General features: G+C 52.9%; 2 protein-coding genes across 2 annotated transcripts; one reads left to right on the top strand and one right to left on the bottom strand.

The window, feature by feature from the left end:
• The first annotated feature begins 9,207 nt into the window (after positions 1 to 9,207).
• Positions 9,208 to 11,511, top strand: CAMK2N2 (calcium/calmodulin dependent protein kinase II inhibitor 2). The gene is made up of 2 exons (XM_041002916.1): positions 9,208 to 9,629; positions 10,463 to 11,511. Exons 1-2 carry the CDS (start codon positions 9,461 to 9,463, stop codon positions 10,531 to 10,533), a joined length of 240 nt encoding a protein of 79 aa, XP_040858850.1. The 5' UTR covers positions 9,208 to 9,460; the 3' UTR covers positions 10,534 to 11,511.
• On the bottom strand, positions 10,958 to 18,759 carry EEF1AKMT4 (EEF1A lysine methyltransferase 4). Its single transcript, XM_041002915.1, has 3 exons — positions 18,538 to 18,759; positions 12,800 to 13,083; positions 10,958 to 12,299 (listed from the first exon to the last, which is right to left on the bottom strand). Exons 1-3 carry the CDS (start codon positions 18,731 to 18,733, stop codon positions 12,012 to 12,014), a joined length of 768 nt encoding a protein of 255 aa, XP_040858849.1. The 5' UTR covers positions 18,734 to 18,759; the 3' UTR covers positions 10,958 to 12,011.
• Positions 18,760 to 19,011: the final 252 nt, after the last annotated feature.

Genomic DNA, 19,011 nt, shown 5'->3' with positions numbered 1-19,011 from the left:
TACTGGCCATTACAGCCTTTGGGGAGTGAACCAGGGTATGAAAGATTCTCTCAATCTCTTCCTCTCTCCGTAACTCTCTGCCTTTCAAATAAATAATAAATAGTCTTTAAGAACAAAACAAACTTTAGAAACGAAGAAGCAGTGCTGTGCCACAAGGCCCATCCTTGACTCAGCTTTTTGTTTGGAAGTACTAAAACCATTGTAGCCATTTTTTTTTTCTGTTTGTTCATCTCGGCCTTATTTCTAATACTGAAAAAGGGAGAATGGGGACAAGTGTTTGGTGTAACAGTTAAGGTGCCACTTGGGACACCACATCCCATAGTAGAGTGCCGGTGATCAGGTCCTGGATCGGCTCCTGAATCCAGCTTCTTAAGAAGGCACACCCCGGGAAGCAGCAGGGGAAGAATCAAGTACACGGGTGTCTGCCATCCACACTGATATCCACACTCCTGACTTTGGCCTGATGAAACTCCAGCTGTTGTACGTATTCAGTGAATGAACCAGCATATGGGATATTCTTCTTCTGCCTCTCTGCTTCCCAAATTAAAATATTTTTGAAAGGGGGCAGAAAATGGAATCAATGTGCAATATTGGAAGACTTGTGGAATAAATCAAATGTACTCATAATGGGACACACTATGCAACACTTGCAAATGATATGAGTTAATACACTGGGGAACTGTTCTTTACATGGGATTAAGTGGAAGAGAAAAAGGATTACAAAATCCCTTGGGGTAGGGCTGGTGTTGCGGTACAGTGAGTTAGGCTGCTGTCTGCCAGATCAGCATCTCCTATGAGGTGCTGGTTCAAGTTCTGGCTTCTTTTGATCCAGTTCTCTGTTAATGTGCATGAAGAGGCAGTGGAAGATGGCCTGAATGCTTGAACCCCTACTTCCCAGAAGGGAAACCCTGATGGAGTCCCAGGCTCCTGGCTTTGGCCTGACCCAGTCCAGGCTGTTGAAGCCATTTGGGGAGTGAACCAGAAGCTAGGTCTCTCTCTGTAACTCTGCCTTCCAAGTGAAGATGGGAGGAGGAGCAGCTAGCACCCATATGGGATGCCAGCATCACAGTGGCCTGCTATACCACAACACTGATCCCTAAATTAATCTTAGAATACACAAACACACATACACATCAGAATTTCTTGGGGCCAGGTGTTTGGTGCAATGGTTAAGTTGCACCTTGGGACACCAGAGTGCCTGATTTGAACCTTTGTTCCTTCTCTTCAGATCCATGCACATCCTGGGAGTCAGCAGTTGATGGCACAAGTGATCAGGTTCCTGCCACCCAGATGACAGACCTGATTGTGACTGTGGCTCCCACTTTTATCTTACCCTTCTCCCGCTTCTGCAAGCATTTGGTGAGTGAACCAGTGGGTAGAAGATCTTTGTGTCTCTGCCTTTAAAAGGAACAAAAGTGAACACACACACACACACACACACACACACACACACACACACACACACACAATCTAGAGCCAGTATGGTGGCACAGCCAGTGAAGCAACCACTCATGATGCTAACGTCCCATACTGGATGGAATGCTGACCGCAGTCATGATTAGCCTCCTTCTGATCCAGAAACCTGCTAATGGACGTGGGAAGGCAATGGAAGATGGCATAAATATTTGGGTCCCAGTACCCCAAGACCTGGAAAACCTGGATAGAAATTTTTGGTTTCAGGGGCTGGCATCTGGCTCAATAGGCTAATCCTCGCTGCTGCTGTGGAGCCAGTATCCCATGTGGGGACTGGTTCATGTCCCAGCTGCTCCACTTCTCAGGCAGCTCCCTGCTTGTGGCATGATAAAGCAGTAGAGGATGGCCCAAGTTCTTGGGATCTTGCAACCCATGTGGAAGACCTGGAAGAAACCCATGGCTCCTGATTGGCTCAGCTCTGGCCATTGTGATCATTTGGGGAGTGATCCAATGGATGGAATGTATGGAATACCTGTCTGGGTCTCACCTTCTCTTTCTCTACAAAATATGCCTTTCAAATAAAAATAACTAAATCTTTAAAAAAGAAAGAAGGAAATTTCTGGCTGCAGCCTGGGCCAGCATGTCCATTGGAGTCAGTTGGGGAAGTAAACTAGTGGATAGAAGACATCTCTATATATCACTTTACTTTTCAAATAACTTTTATTTCACTTCTGTGAAGCAAAACATATAAGAGCCCAGGCCGAAAAAGAAAAGATTGGAAAGATGCAAGACTGAATGTCAAAAACAGTATATCTGAGAGGTAGCACTGTGCCACAGCAGGTTGGGCTGGGGCTTTTTCACATGCAACCCAATTGGAGTCCTGGCAGCTCAGCTACTGATCCAGCCCCCTGCTGATGTGCCTGGAAAAACAGCGAAGGGTGGTCCAAGGGCTTGGGCTTCTGCCTCGCACATGAGAGACCCATGTGGGTCACCGGACATGAACCGGCACCCATATGGGATCCCGGTGCGTACAAGGCAAGGACTTTAGCCACTAGATTACTGCACTGGGCCCCATTCTGCCTTTTAAAATAAGTGAATTTTTGATCTTTGATAGGGAAGGGGGAGAATATATCTAACATAACATCGCTTGAATTTTTTTTTTTTCCAAATTTATTTCAGGGCCCAGCGTGATGGCCCAATGGCTAAATCCTCACCTTGATAAACTGGGAATACGGGCACCAGTTTGTGTCCCAGCTGCTCTACTTCCCATCCAGCTCCCTGTTTGTGGCATGGAAAAGTAGTGGAGTCTGGCTCAGAGCCTTGGGACAATGCACCCATTGGGGAGACAGGGAAGAGGCTTTTGGATTCAGATTGGCTCAACTCCAGCTATTGCAAGTACTTGGGGAATGAACCAGCAGTTAGAAGATTTAAAAATACATAAATATAAATATACTATATATATATGATATATATATGATGTGTATTATATATGTATATCCCCCAGTGCGGTGACCTAGTGGCTAAAAGTCCTCGCCTTGAATGTGCTGGGATCCCATAGGGGCGCTGGTTCTAATCCCAGCAGCCCCACTTCTCATCCAGCTCCCTGCCTGTGGCCTGGGAAAGTAAGGACGGTCCAAGGCCTTAGGTTCCTGCACCCATGCGAGAGACCTGAGGAGGTTCCTGGCTCCTGGCTTCAAATCGGTGTAGTACCAGCTGTTGCGGTCACTTGGGGAGTGAATCATCAGATGGAGGATCTTCTTCTCTGTCTCTCCTTCTTTCTGTATATTTGACTTTTCAATAAAAATAAATAAATCTTTTTTTAAAAATCAAGAGGTGGAAAGTCAGTGAAAGCTCCTATGCACTGACTCACTTTCCCAAATCCCTGAAGTAGGTGACTGTGTGGGGCCATAGTTGGGAGATGAGAACTCAGGGCAGCTTTGCCACAAGGGTAGCCAGGACCAAATCACATGAACCATCACTACTGTTTTCCAGGGTCTGTGTTAGCAGGAAGCTGCAAGCAGGAGCTGGAGACCTGAACCACATATGCTGATGAGGGACTCAGGTGTCTTACTGCTCATGAGTGAAATATTTCCTCCTTTATATTTTTCTGTTTAATAATACATAATACGTTTTTAACACTTTTTTATTTGAAAAGAAGATTTTAAAATATATATGAAACCATTCTCTCTCTCTCTCTCTCTCTCTCTCTTTTTAAGATGTATCCATTTTTATTGGAAAGGCAGATACACAGAGAGAAGAGACAGGAAGATCCTCCATCCGATGACCGCAACGGCCAGTACTGCACCGATCCGAGGCCAGGAGCCAGGAACTTCCTCCGGGTATCCCACACGGGTGCAGGGTCCTAAGGCTTTGAGCCATCCTCGACTGCTTTCCCAGGCCACAAGCAGGGAGCTGGAAGGGAAGTGGAGCTGCTGGGATTAGAACCAGTGCCCACATGGGATCCCAGTGCGTTCAAGATGAGGACCCCAGCCACTAGGCCACTGTGCCAGGCCCAAAACCATTTTCTTAACAAAGAATATTTATTTACCTTTATTGGAAAGATTTATAGAGAATAGGAAAGACAGAGAGAGATCTTCCATCTGCTAGCTCATTTTCCAAGTAACTGCAATGGACAGAGCTGAGCTGATCTGAAGCCAGGTTCCAGCAGCCTCTTCTGGGTCTCCCACACAGGTGCAGGGTCTCAAGGATTTGGAAGTGGAGCAGCTGGGACACAAACCGGTACCCATCCCCGTGCATGCAAGGCAAGGACTTTAGCCACGAGGCTACTGCTCTGGGCCCGGTGATGCAGATCTACAAAGAGAAGAGACAGAGAGAGAATCCTCGTCCACCAGCTGATTCACTCTCCAAATGGCTACAACGGTCATAGCTGAGCTGATCTGAGGCCAGGAGCCTCTTCTAGGTCTCCCACATAGGCTCTGGTCCCAAGTCTTTTCGCCTGACAGCTGAAATTGAACTGACCAGAAACTGGGAGCCTGGAGCCTCTTTCTGTTCTCCCATCAAACACTGGGGCATCCCTCTGCTGCTCTCCTAGGCCACAAGCAGGGAGTTAGATTGGAAGTGCAGCAGCGGGGACATGACCTGGCACCCATATAGGATGCCATTGCTGATAAGTAGGGGATTAGTCTATTGAGCTAAAACAATACCCCAAATAGCTAACATTTCTTTCTATAGCTCACTATTAACCTAAGCACTCTATATTGGCTTCTGTGATTCTTGTAAGTCCCCAGTAAGATAGTCTATTGATATCATCGGCTCCATTTTACAGCTGGAGACTCTAAAACATAGGAAGCTTAATAACTGACCCAAGTCAGAGGGAAGGCAGAACCTTGATTTGATTCAGACTTTTTTAAAAAACAGATTTATTTTTATTGTAAAGTTAGATGATCTACAGAGAGAAGCAAAGACAGAGAGAAAGGTCTTCCCTGGTTCACACCCCAAGTGGCTACAATGGCCAGAGCTGAGATGATCTGAAGCCAGGAACCAGAAGCCTCTTTGGGACTCCCATGCAGGTTCAGGGTCCCAAGGCCTTGAACCATCCTTGGCTGCTTTCCCAGGCCATTAGCAGGGAACTGGATGGGAAGCGGAGCAGCCAGGACATGAACCTAGTACCATATGGGGTGCTGGCACTTGCAGGTTGAGGATTATCTAATTGAGCCATTGCACCAGGCCCTAACTTCAGACTCTTAATCACTATAGTACTCTCTTTCCAAAGGTAACTGATTTGGGGCTCAGTGTGATAGCATAATGGTTAAGCTCCTTGCCTTGAACACACTGGGATCCCATACGGGCACTGGTTCTAATCCCGGCAGCTCCACTTCCCACCCGGCTCCCTGCTTGTGGCCTGGGAGAGCACTGGAGGACAGCTCAAAACCTTGGAACTCTGCACCCGTGTGGGAGACCCGGAAAAAAGTTCCTGGCTCCTGGCTTCGGATCGGCGCAGCACTGGTTGTTGAGGCCACTTGGAAATTGAACCATCGGATGGAAGATCTTCCTCTGTCTCTCCTCCTCTCTGTACATCTGCCTTTCTAAAAAATTAAATAAATCTTTAAAGAAAAAAAGGGTAACTGATTTGTCTAGGGCTGCAGTGTGATGCTGGTAAGTGAACTAGGACTACATTGTCTGTTTTTTTTTTTTTTTAATCATTAAAACTTTTTTGCTGCAATGTAAAATACACTAGAAGAACACAGTCCATTCTTCTGCTGCTGGTATCACAGCACCCTAATTAGAGATAGCCATAACCGTTTGTATGCATTTACATACATAAGCATATTAAACAATAAATGCTCACAAATGTGTGTGCACATGTATGTACACTTCCCACATATGTGAAATCACAGTCTATCCTTGTTTGGTAATATTTTGGTAGGTCAAGGAAGTCTTACTATCTGTTTTTATACAAGTCTGGCTCCACTCTTGTAACTTTTTTAAAAAAATAATCTATAAGCCCCTTTTATTTTAAAATATTTATTTATTTGGGGCTGGCGTTATTGTGTAGTGGCTTAAACCATGACAGCAACATCATCCTATACGGGTACCAGTTCGATTCCAGGGTGCTGCATTTCCAATCCAGTTCCCTGCTAGTGTGCCTGTGAAAGCAGCAGAAAATGGCCCAAGTTCCTAAGGCCCTGCACCCACATGGGCAATCAGAAGAAGCTCCTGGATGCTGGCTCCAGCCTGGTGTAGCTCTAGCCCCTGCAGCCATTTGGGAAATGAACCAACAGATGGAAGACCTTTCTCTGTGTGTAAATCTGCCTTTTACATAAATAAAATAAATACTAAAAATTATTTATTCAGGACAGGCACAGTGGCATGGCAGGCTAGCCTTCCATCTGTAGTACCAACATCCCATGTGGATGCTAGTTCATGTCTCAGCTGCTCCACTTCCAATCCAACTCCCTACTTATAACCTGGGAAAGCAGTGGAGTCTGGCCTAGGTCCTTGGTCCCTGCACCTACATCAGGACCCTGAAGAGCTCCTTGCTCCTGGATTTAGACCATCTGTCATTGTGGCTATTTAGGGAGTGAATTGGTGATGGATCTCTCTCTTTCTCTCTCTCTCTTTCTGTATATGTCTGCCTTTTCAATATAAATAAGTAAATATATAAATATATAAATAAATATTTAGTTATTTGGAGACAGAGTTAAAGAGAAAGTGAGAATGAGACAGAATCTTCCACTCCCCAAAACTCCCCAAAAGGCTGAATGGTTGGGGCTGGACTAGGCAGAAGCCAGGAGCCTAGAGCTCTTTCTGGGTCATCTTCAGCTGCTTTTCCAGGATTATTAGCAGTCCTTGAACCAGTGCCCATATGGGATGCCAGTGCCACAGGCAGTAAGTCTACTCATCACACCATAATGCCAGTTCCATTTTAAAAGACAGAGAATAGAGAGGGCAATAGAGAGTTGTGAGGGACTCCCGACAAGAGCACCCACATCCACAGGTTCCCTCCATACCTGCCCACAATCACCAAGGGCTAGGTCTGGCTAAAGCTTGGAGCTGGAGACTTCATCCTGGTTTTCCTTGTGAGTGGCAGGAACCCAGTGGCTCAGTCGTAACTGCTGCCTCCCAGGGTCTACAACAGCAGAAATGCTGGAGCCTGCATGCGGATTGGAACACCTCCCATCTGTGGCATCCTAACTGCTAGGTCACTAGAGAGGATGTCCTATCTGAGATGGGCAGGGAAGCAGGACTTCAGAATTTCTGGAGAAGATTATAAATTGAAAACCTTCTCAGGGTTTTCACACTAGAGCTAAAGCTTGGACACAGTATTTGCAGCACTGTTGACTGAGGTCTTCTGCTTTAACTAGAACTCTCTACACAGAGATTATTGATCCAGGATCTAACCAAGTGAATTCTGGGTTAAGTCGCTTTTCTTGCAACCTCCCTGGTTCTTGGGAGAGAGAAGGCAATTATTTCAAGTCTTCATGCAGTGGTTTCATCCTTGGCAAGAACCCTCCTGGCCGCTTGGAGAGTACTGTGCCCTTAGCCCATTACCCTCCAAGACACTCACCTCCCCTGCGCATCGTTTGATTTCATCCCGCAAATCTGTCCTCAGTCCCACCTCTCATCATCCGTGTTATGCAAATACACGGAGGGGAGGAGGGAAGACCAGAAAAACACATACCTAAGGTTTTCTGTGATTTTCCTACAATGTCATAAATACCGATGGATTGAATTCTTTTTCCTGCGATAGTTACTAGACCTCCAGCTCAAGATTGCTCAGAAAGTGGCGAAGTCAGGATGGAGCTCATTGCTGCACGACTTCCAGCAGGGATAGAATTTTCTGGATTCTCTGCTTAGCTGAGCCTCCCTTGCCCTGCCCTTCCAGGCTGGTCCTCTGCCTCCAGTTTTCGCCTTACTCCCAGGAACTAGGGTGGGTGAAAGAGCATTCCATAAGGATGGTGATCCAGGCTTTTTATCCGGGCTAAGCCTGTGCTTCCAGGCACTCTCTGACACCACCCCTCGCCCTCCCTTCTCCCAGAGGCAGGCACCGCCGCACTGGCCTCGGTGTCCCCAGAATGAACACTAGACGTTGAGGTGTTGTAGTTAGAACGAGACATGACTCTCAGTATCCTATCCTATTAGCTGAGCGATGCGGTTGCATTACAAAGGAGGAAAGCGCCTCCACCCGGCTCGGACTGAACCCGTGGGGGCGATTATTACCTTATCGGAGCTGTCGTCACCGTGGCTGCACGTGTAACGTCCCGCCCCCTCCGCGGCCAGAACCGCTGCAAGGGAGTGGGTAGGTGACGCTGGCGCTGACGGACAGCCGGGGCGAGGGTGCGCAGCGGAGAGCGAGGGTTCCCATCCGTGTCCCCGGCAAAAAGGGCGGGGGGCGCCCTTCCTTCCCCTCCTCTCCTCGGGCCACACAGCACTAGCGCACGGCGCGTCCTCGGGCGCTCCGGGCTTCCCCGCGTCACCCGCAGCCGGGGCGCCCCCCGCGACGCTGCCATTCACTCCTCCCACACGGCAGGCGCAGCGCGGGCCTCTGAGAAGGGGCGGGGAGCGAGGAACTGCGGCGCGCGGCGGGCGCTTTGAGTCCGGGTTTCCGCGCCAGCTGCGGGCCTCGGAACCTGGGAGACTCCGGGGCGCGCCCGTCGGCCGTTTCCAGCCCCCCACCCCACCCCGCCGCAAGGAATATACAAGACTATGAGAGTCGCGGTGGCCCGGAGACCACGCCGCCTGGCATAGAGATAGTTACAAAAGCGTAAAGACACGTGAGACAGAAGTAAAACAGAGACCGTAAAGGTGCGGATACAGACACGCACACAGGCTGACACACAGCTAGGCAGACACCGCACAGATCCCGGTCTAAACCGCAAGGCAATCAGATTTCAGAGCGCTCCAGCCACGCGGGCACCATCCCCCGGCCCGAGCAGCCTGGGCGCGCGTCCCGCGCCTCCGTGCCTTCTCCAGTCGTCGCCCGGTTCCTGACCCTGCCTGCCGCGCTGCTGGCCTGGCCGCAGCCGTCCGCGCCCCTCCCCCGTCCGGTCCCCAGCTGCCCCTCGCACACTTCGGGGTCGGACCCTCCCCCTCACATCCTAGGTACACCGGGATCGCTCCCGCATCCCCCGATCTCGGTCCCGCCCCTCCCGCCAGATCCACGTGCGGACCGTTCCCGCCGCCGAGCGGGACCCTCCCGACGTCGCGCCCCCAGCTCCAGCCTGCAGCCCCTCGGGGCGCGCTGCACCCCGCCCCTCCCCCGGCCGGCCACTGCCGCCCCGCCTCCGCCGCGCCCCGCCCTCCGTGCTCTGCCGCAGTCGGGCGCTCATCGTCATTCCGCTCTCGCCGCCGCCGCCGCCGCCCCCGCCCCCCGCGCGCCGCCCCCGCCCGGTCCCCGCCACCGCCGCCGCCTGCCCAGCGGCCCGGGAGGCGGAGGCGCGGGGGAGGAGGCCCCGCTTGGCTCCGCAGCCCCGGATGCTGCATGACTTCATCCTTCCGCCGGCTCCCCTGCTGAGCTAGGGCCGGTCCGGCCAGCCAGCCCGCCGCCCGCGCCCCGCTGCAGTCCCGCGCCCGCCCCGCGCCCGCCATGTCCGAGATCCTGCCCTACAGCGAAGACAAGATGGGCCGCTTCGGCGCAGACCCCGAGGGCTCCGACCTCTCCTTCAGCTGCCGCCTGCAGGACACCAACTCCTTCTTCGCGGGCAATCAGGCCAAGCGACCCCCCAAGCTGGGCCAAATTGGCCGAGCCAAGCGAGGTACGCGGCCCGGGCCCGGAGTCGCCGCCTGACCCAGAAACCCTCCGCCGGGCATCCCCCGCAGCCTCCACTTCCCCGCCGAGCGACCGCAGCTCGTGCCGCAGACCAGCGCAGCCAGCCAGTCACTCTCCGGCCCGGGTGGGAGGCGGGAGGGGGGTCCCCGCCGCAGTACGGTGTCCCTCTCCTCCCCTCTCCCGGGAACACAGTGCCCCGGATTCGATGCTCTCCACCTCTGGAAGCTGAGCCCAGGGCGCCCTGGCGAGGGGGAGGGGCCGGTCCGGGCATTTGGGGCTTTCTTGCAAGTAGAAGGCGGGGTGGGCCGAACCTTGGAAATCAAAGCTGAGTTGGTGGAAGCTACGGAGAGAGACCTTTGGGCCGAGTGGGGCGTCGCATTGGGGGGAGGGGGAGGGAGGGGCGTGCGATTGCCCTGGTTGTTTGCATAGGGGAGAGGGGGCTCTGTTGCTGCCACGGTCAGAAGAGGGGTTCTGGCCGCCAAGAGTTTTGGGCAGGGGGTAGTGCTAGACTAGCTGGCATTCCGCTTGAGTCCTATTCACTGAGGGGGTTCCATTGAGGGTTGAAGGGGAAGGGATGTTCCTTGAGCGAGAGGTTTCTGATCATCTCTGGTGAAGGCAGAGAGCTGGAGCCTTTGGCAGAGGGGCGTTCCTCCAAGGGATAGGGAAGCAAAGGGCTGAGAGAGCCAGGCTTGGCCGCGGCTGGATCGGCCGGAGAGTTGGGCAGGGGAGGGATCGGATCGGTGGCGCTGGTATTCGAGGGGCACCGCTGGGCTCCGGGCAAGTAGCCCGCGCAGGCTGACGCGCTTTCTCCCTGCGCAGTGGTGATCGAGGATGACCGGATAGACGACGTGCTGAAAGGGATGGGGGAGAAGCCGCCGTCCGGAGTGTAGACGCGCCGGCTCGGGCGGCGGGCTCCGGGCCCAGCCCCGCAGCGGCCAGGAGCGCGGGCCGGCGATGCGGCTGCCGGCGTCCCCCGCCCCGGCCCAGGCGCCCGCGGGCGGGGGCTGCAGGGCCGCGCCGCCGCCGGGTCAGTGTCGCTGCCGCCGCTGCCCGACACTCCGGAGCTGTCCGCTTCAGCACCACGGCGGCAGCGGCGGTGGCGCGGACCGGCCCGGAGCCCACCACCGCGCTCATGCACTTTAGAACCTCGGGCCGCAGCCCTACCCCGCACCGGAACGGACAGAGACCCGCGGCCCCCAGCTCCCGGTCCGCCCCCTCCTGCACGGCTCCCCCGCCCCGCCCCCTCCGGCTAGTACGGTCTGCAGACTGGACGGCTGCCGGTGTCGGACCGCGTGCGTGGCCAGGGATGTTTGGCTGCGTATTTGCATGAGCTTCCCACTCACCTGAGTCCAGCCCTCAGGGCCGCTCCTCACCCCTGCCCCACCCCTGTCTGGCGTGTCCCCAGCCTCAGCCTCTTTCTAAGGGACTTCCTCAGCACATTTGTATTTTTATATCCGACTCTTTGTTTACTGGCTCCACTCATGGTTCGTGCCCCTCCTCAACCCCTTACCCCACCCCCAACCTAGTCTCCACCAAGCTCTTCTGCGCCTGGCAGATAGGACGGGTGTTGAGGCTGGGCTGGGCCAAGCCCCAACATGGTAACCAATCCCATGGCCAGTCTATCCAGGCTGGACCCCAGGAGGCTGTGGGGCAGACCCCTCTCACCAAGGTATCAACCTCCTTAAGGGCCCAGATCTGATTTTACCTTGGATCCCTGCGTCCTGTCCCTGAGAAGCCAGGAGACTGCTCTGCACCTTCGGATGACACCTGTGGCCCTGGCGATGTTCTCAATCCAGGGGTATCCTTTGTAAATGTCCCTCTGTCTTCACTGTACCAGGAGTGTGTGAATAAACACAGACCTCCTTGTGTGTGTTGCCCGCTGCTTCTGTTGGCCGTGGATCCAGGCCAGAATGGGAGGAGAACAGCTATGTGGGAATTTCCAGTGCATGTTGCTGGCCGGCTTGGGTTACCCACCATGCTGGACAGGTCCCTGAGGTTGAAGCTGGAGGCAGGGTCAGAAGCATAAAGCAATCTGGATTCCAAGTCTGCAGCCTCAGGTGGATAAATGCAGGCTGGATGGGGGTCTCTGAAGCTGGCTGGTGTACAGAGAGGTTATGCTGAACTTTATTGAAGGAGATGGAGTCATGGGTGGTTCAGTATGCTGGAGGAGGCAGATGGAGAACCCAGGACAGCTTTGAGGAATCGAACTGAACCTGAGCTGTACTGGGACACATGAGCTTGTTCTTAGACATGAGGCAGCTCAGGGGTGAACAACTCAGATACCACCTCCAGCTGGAGTCAGGAATCTTAACTGCTTGAGAAAGCCAGAGTGGAAAGGCCAGAGGCTGGGAGGACCTTGCTTCTGGCCTCACAGCTGGATGGTGCTGAGGAAGTCCTCGGGATCCGAGTCCTGAAGGAAGCAGGGTGAGGCAGGAGGCCTGGGGGGTGACAGGAGCTGGGCCCCCAGGGCCAGCTGGGCTGCGCTGAGCTCGCCGCCTTTGTGCATGAGGTAGAGATGGAAATGGAAACCACTGCCATAGGTTGCATGCCTCAGGGACCAGCCGTAACGGGCTTGGGCATAGTGTCTGACCCGAAAGTGGGGGGCAGCAGAAGTCATGGAGAGGAACCGGCCCCCAGGGACCAGCACCCGGCTCACCTGCAAAGCAGATGGAGAAGCCGTCAGTGAGGAGTCACGCTCCAGATTTGCAAAGGTCAGTGCTTCCCACGATGGCCTCCCTGGGCTGACTTCGGGCACTCTACATGGCAAGCTCAGCCTTTCCATGGCTAACAGTACTTTCCACTTCTGGCTGCAACAGTGGAGTAAGGCTATCTTCTAGCTAGGTGAGGAGCACAGAGTGCTGTCAGATGCAGGGGATACTGCTTTCCTGTCAGCTGCTCACCTCCCAGTCTGTGTCACCTGTTTAAAACCTGTGCCACCTCATCCCTATGCAACCCAGTGGCCAAACATCAGCCTGGGTGAGGCTGGCTACTTTAAGCTTGCTCTAATTTCAGCATGGCAGCTTCGCCTTTCTCCAAAGGGGGACCCACAACTTACTCTAAAACGTGTCCTCTGACTTCTGAGTTCATCCAACCCCTGAAGTGTCAACCTCTCATCCCCACTTGACCATCTGCCCTTCTCTCTCATTGCCCCCTCACCTCACTCAGCACCTGGTCCACAGTTTGGACACCTTCAGAGGAGATAGTCCAGGGATCCTGTTCTCCAGCCAGCAGGGCATCCAGTGTGCCCTTCTCAAGTACCACATCGAAGGAGGCGCTGGAGAAGCCCAGTGCTCGCACGTCCATGGTCTCCCAGCGCAGACTGGGCACATGGGCATAGCGGGCTTGCATGGCGGCTACCACAACTGATGAGTAGTCGATGCTGGTCACATCAGGGAAGCCTCCAAGGAATAGCTCGTAGCTCAGGGCGCTGTTCCCGCAACCTAGAGTGGGAAGGGATGGGTGGCAAAAAAGCCAGACTGCCTTCAGTCCTCACCTTCCTGATCATGCATTTCTTTTGGCCCCGTTTCCTCTCTGTCCAAACATCCCCCACCCGGACACATAGCCGGACACAAATCTTGGCTACCTCATTCCTAGCTGGGAGGGCTAGGGCAAACTGCTCACATAACCAAGCATATGGGCTCCTTGGTCATGGAATGAAAAATATGCCTAACTCACATGTACAGCATGATTTGCTGCTTTTAAGAAGTAAACATCCCAGGAGTAGCTGAGGGAGCCCTGAACTTAGGAAGCTTCTAGTCGCATAGCCAATTCAAGTCATTCTACTCTTCAATTATTAGTTTGTGCAAACTGAGAATGGGGATAATACTGGAATCCAAGGCTAGGATACTATGTTCAGAATTTTATTTACTTACTGAGTTGAGAAGGGGGTGGGGGAAAAGAGCAGACATTGTGACCTGCTGCTACATTCCCTAAATGTCCTGATGCCAAAGCTGGGAGCTGGGAACAACACAACACAAGGCTCCTGGCCTTCCTGTGCCATCATTCCTGCCTCTCAAGTCCATATTGGCAGGAAGCTGGAAAGAGGAGCTAGAGCCGGGGTCAGGGACTAAGCTCGGGGACTTTGTCGTGGGAGCTGGTGTCCTAACTGCTAAGCTAAATGTTGGCTCCCTAGAAGATCATTACTCTCAAGGTAACATCTAACCTGTTCTAGAACTTCAGAAGACAGCTACCCTAGGAAGGCTTCATGACAGAAATGACTATCCTACTTTATTTTAATATGTTTTAAACTTTTGTTTAAATTTACTTTTCTTTCTTATTTATTTGAAAGAATTACTGAGAAAGAGGAAAAGACAGATCTTCCATTTGCTGGTTCACTCCTCAGATGGTTGCAATAGTTGGGGCTGGGCTAGGTCTGGAACTGCATGTGGGTGGCAGGGGCCCAGACACTTGGGTCATTTTTCACTGCTTTTGCAGGTTGCTGGACAGGAAGTAGAACAGCCAGTACTCCAACTGATGTTCATGTGGGATGCTGGCTTCGCAGGTGACATGGCTTAACCTGTTTCGCCACCACCCAGCAGAGGGGAAACCAGGTAGGGATACAGCCGAGGTGGCCCTGTAGTTCTCCATTCTGGCTCTGCGTAGTTAAGAGTCTCTGTCCTAGAGGAGCTCAGGTTCTGGCGGAAAAAGCCACTGTGGAATCAGGCACTGCACTGGCCGCCTAAGGTGATGAGTATTGTAATGGTACCAGGCTGCAGGGACACAGAGGAGGGCCAGCCAGAAAGTTAAGGGGAGCCAAGAACCAGGCAGGGTCTTGTGCAAACTAACAACACTGTGAGAAGTGTCTGCGCAGTTTCCAGGAAGGCAGGAGTCAGGCTGGACACTAGACGAGGGGGTGTGGGTCTGTGGCCCAGTGGGTATAACTTCCTTAGAAGACGCAGGAGCCTCTGCAGGGCCCTCTAGTGGCCAGTCTCCTCCTGAGAGCACAGCTGGATGACAGCTTTCCACAGCCGCATTTGGGAATCCCCTGCCTTTAATCCCCACTTGCCCCCTAAGAGGATCACAGAATCAGCTGTTGGGATAGCCCTAATCTAGCAGGGCTTGGCACTTGGACAGGGCACTCAGAGGCAACTGGCCAGTTCTCAGTGACCACTTCCTGGGTTTCCTCTTCTCAGGATCCAGAATTGGGAGAGTACTGTCTCATCTGGGAGAACCCAATCGGCTCCACAACAAGCACTGGTAAATACAGCACACAGTGTGTGTGGAGGTTGGGGGAAAGCAGTTACACTGGGTTTCCGGACCCATAATCCCTTCATCCCTACCTACTCAGTGTCATGTGTCTGCTGGGTTGTGTCTACTGTGGACAAACCCACGGCGGTCCCTTCTATTCCTCTTGGTACAGCACAGTATTTTCCCCAAGATGAAGGGAAAATGAAACCTGATCACAGGCCAGGGGTGCTTACAAAGCATTGATTTCTGATTCTGCTGCCTCAGAATGTGATTTGGAGCCAGCAACTAAAATGGGATTTGGGAAAGCCACAGACTGCCAAGGTGGAGCCCCTGGACAACAGAGCCAATAGAATCAATCTAAAACCCCAAGAGCATGTCACATGGGGCCCAGAGCCATGAGAAAGCTAAACCAGCACTGAAGCTGAGAGGGAAGTTGTGAGCCAACATGCTCATCTTTAATAGGAGAAATACCCACCGCAGGCACTGGACAGTAGAAGCTGCTGGTCAGTCCCTTTAGATTTAGGAAATCTAAATTGGAAGTCAGTTTATTAAAAGATTTCTAGGAAGCACAGAATCAGGATGGAGAATGAAAGGATCATGACAGCACAGCTGCGGCAGTCAGCCACACACGTTCACCTGCCCCTGGGGAGCAGGCTTGGGCAGGGGCCTGTGACTTCTGGACAGCCCTGCTAACTGCTTCTCTGACTCCTGTTTCCATGCACAGTCACTAGACACTAGATTGAATGATCACATATGGATGTAGCATACTGTTACTCCCACTCCCATGTTCTAGATGAGAAAATTAAGAGAAGCAGATAAGAGACTTGCCCAAGGTAAGAGGGTCAGTGGTGGAGCAAAAACTGGCACCCAGGCTTGTCTCATTACAGAGCCAGCCCTCCTCTGGTTACTAAGAGGCCCACCCGCCTAGTGCAGTAAGACCACAAACAGGAGGCTGAGTTCCAGCACAGTCATTTCAGCTGTCTTAGAAGCCTTCTTGGTGACGCTGCACCTGTCTGCATGGTGATAAACAGAGACACCTTCACCACTTGCTGCATGATGGCAGTGGACATTGCCCATACCCTAACCAGATCCCTGTTGGAGTCTTTTTGACAATGTTTGCATGTCCTTAGGTTTTGGCACATGTTTGCTTCTAATGAGGCTTTTAGGGTGAAACTAAGTGATCATAACCTTGCTGGCTTCCTCCTCCCATGGCTCTTTCCTGTTCTACCATAATTTCTCCTAGAAGCAGTTCCCTAACTAATGACTTGAACATGAACCTTTTTCTCAGGATTTGCTCCCAGTGAGTGCAAGCTTAAGACGATGACTTCCAGCAGGGCTTGTCACATCCAGCTTCCACCTGTTTTGGTAAAGTGTTGGAACACAACTATTATGCACTGTCTAGAGCTGATTTTTCTCAACACCAGCAGCAGTAGCAGCAACAAAGGGAGTATATCCTGCAGAATATAGAATGTTTTCTATCTGTCCATTTTCAGATCCCTCACCTAGAGTAAGGCTCTTAAAATTTATAATTTTTAAAAAGATTTATTTATTTTACTTTGAAGAATTATACAGAGAGATCTTTCATCCACTGGTTCACTCCTCAATTGGCTGCTGTAGCCAGAGCTGGTCCAAAACTGGGGGCCAGGAGGTTCTTGGCTGGGAACTAGGGTCTCCTATGTAAGTGCAGGGGCCCAAGGATCTGGGCTGTCCACTGCTGCCCTCCCAAGCCATTGGCAGGGAGCTGAATCAGAAATGAAGCAGGTGGGCCCAACACAATGGTTTAGTTGGGTAAATCCTCCCACTGCAAGCACCAGGATCCCATAGGGGCACTGGTTCATGTCCCAGCTGTTCCATTGACCTTCCAGCTTCCTGCTTATGGCCTGGGAAAGCAGTGAAGGATGGTCCAAAGCCTTAGGATTCTGTACACCCCTGTGGGAGACCTGGGAGAAGCTCCTAGCTTTGGATTGGCCCAGCTCTGGCTGTTGTGGCCACTTGGGGAATCAATCAGTGGATGGAAGAACTTTCTCTCATTTCCTCTCTCTGTAAAATCTGCCTCTCAAATAAAGATAATTAAATCTTAAAACAAACAAACCAACAGCTGGGGCTGGTCTTGTGGTGCAGAAGTTCAGGCACCACTGGCTGCTCCATTTCCCATCCAGCCTCCTGCTAGTGTGACTGGGATGATGGTCACCCACAAGGTAGAGTCAGATAGAATTCCTGACTCCTGGCTTCAACCTGGCTCACATCTGGCTACTGCATGAGCAGTGAAGCAGTGAATGGAAGATCTTCTCTCTTACTCTCTCCCTATTACTGTGACTTCTGTTTTTTTTTAAGAACTAGTTTTGGAACTTGTTGAAAACAGGCTCCTGCAGACTGGCACTGTGGCACAACAGGCTAAGCCTCTACCGGCAGTTGCTAGCATCCCATATGGGTGCAAGTTTGAATGCCAGCTTTTTCACTTCCCATCCAACTCCATGGTAATGCACCCAGGAAAGCAGCAGATGATGGCTCAAGTGCTTGTTGCCCTGCACCCACCTGGGAGACCCAGAGGAAACTCCTAGCTCCCAGCTTCAGGTCAGCTCAGGCCTGGCTGCTGCAGCCTTTTTAGAAGTGAACCAGTAGATGGAAGATCTCTTTCTGTGTAACTCTGCCTTTCAAATAAATAAAGAGGAAGGAAGAGAGGGAAAGAGAAAGGAACGAAAAGAAACAGAACAAAAGAGAGAGAGGAAGGAAGGAACAGAACAGAACGAAGGAAAGAAAAAGAAAAGACAAAACAGACTTCTGGTACCCATGTCAGAGCATTGCAGATTTCTTGATGATCTTGACACACATTCAAGTTCGAGGGGCAGACTGAACCAAGACAAGTAGCTGCCTGGAGTCCACGTTCTTAACCCACTAGGATACGCTCCCTTCCCAAACCTAATAATGTCCCATTTCTCAAGCTCAGTCGGGTAAATCTACACATTGCATAGTACACAAACAAATATCTACTGCATCGTCTATATGAAAAGAGGTCTTTCATATATATTACACATTGCACTTAGGCACATAAAGGCTTTTACAAAGAGTGAAATAAAAGCTATAATTGCTAGGCAATCTGTGGTTCAGACTGAGCCAGCACCTGGGGTGGGGGCTGCCGGTCCAGCCCTCCTTCACTTCTTGCACTTGCCCCAGGGGAAGCGCACCCGCGGCAGCCGCACTCGCCCTGCCAAGCGCAGAGGGCGCTGTCCTCACCCTCGCTGGACGCCGGGTGCGAGCGCCAAAGGCAGCCTCGGTCGCACGGTCGCGGGGTGCTGAAGGAAACTCTAGCTGGCCACTGCTTCCAAACCCTATCGGAGGCCCGGGGCTCGCGGAGCCAGTGCGGGCCGAACTGGCCTTGACCTCGCAGTCTCATGGTGATCCAAATAAGGCTTAAAGCTCAGCCTGAGCACACTGACAGACCTAAGTTACACACACAGCTAGCTTAGTGGCTCCAAATAAGCAGCTGGGAGCCCTCAAATGCCCCGGGCTGCCTGCCTTCCGAGGATCCCCGGGACACCCCCTCCCTGACTGTCTCTTTCCCCCTCTACGGAGGACCCCGACAGTGCCATCCATTCCTCCTGCCTGTTCCCCACGGGGGAGTCCTCTAAGTACTGCACAGACCAGCGGACAGCGAGGCCGGCCCGAAGCAGTCAGCTCTTCCTGAGCCTGGCGTCGGGACAACCCACCTAGCACGAGGATACGGTCCTCGGGCCGCAGCTCCGGCTCTAGCAGGGCGCGGAAGGAGGAGAAGTCCCCGAACCACTCGTAGGGGGCAGCGTCGGCCGCGCCTCGGTAGCGCCGGTCCCAGTACTGGACCTCGCAGTAGCCACTGTTGCGCTCGGGTAACTCGGGCTGCTGCTCCGGGGCCCCGGGAGATGCCATGCCGTCCTCCGGCAGGGCTTGGGGAGCCCGCGCGGACCGAGGAAGCCGCAGGTGGACGCGCCGCCAACCCCGCCCCGAGTTTCTCAACACAAACACGTGGAGTTTCCGCCTGCGGCTCGGCGCGCCGCCGACAAGCCTCCGGCCGGGGAAGCCGGCCCGTCAGAGCCGCAGTCCTGCGGCTGGCCGCGCTCCTGGCAGCTGACCCGCTCGGGCTCGTCGCTGGGTCCACTCACGTTTAAAGCGCACCGTTATTGCGTCCTTTCATAGGGAAGTGGGAA

Source organism: Ochotona curzoniae, unplaced genomic scaffold, assembly GCF_017591425.1.
Source record: "Ochotona curzoniae isolate NIBS_2020 unplaced genomic scaffold, NIBS_Ocur_1.0 scaffold_2587, whole genome shotgun sequence".
Classification (NCBI taxonomy): Eukaryota; Metazoa; Chordata; class Mammalia; order Lagomorpha; family Ochotonidae; genus Ochotona; species Ochotona curzoniae.
This window is presented reverse-complemented; position numbering and strand designations above follow the sequence as displayed.

Bases quoted from the DNA above. Each gene is read 5' to 3' on its own strand.
- EEF1AKMT4 (XM_041002915.1), bottom strand. From the start codon at position 18,733: ATGGCATCTCCCGGGGCCCCGGAGCAGCAGCCCGAGTTACCCGAGCGC. The intron at 13,084-18,537 runs GTGGGTTGTCCC...TTCCCACTCTAG, and splicing joins GGACCGTATCCTCGTGCTAG to GTTGCGGGAACAGCGCCCTG. The intron at 12,300-12,799 runs GTGAGGGGGCAA...TCTGCTTTGCAG, and splicing joins TGGACCAGGTGCTGAGTGAG to GTGAGCCGGGTGCTGGTCCC.
- CAMK2N2 (XM_041002916.1), top strand. From the start codon at position 9,461: ATGTCCGAGATCCTGCCCTACAGCGAAGACAAGATGGGCCGCTTCGGC. The intron at 9,630-10,462 runs GTACGCGGCCCG...CTCCCTGCGCAG, and splicing joins AATTGGCCGAGCCAAGCGAG to TGGTGATCGAGGATGACCGG.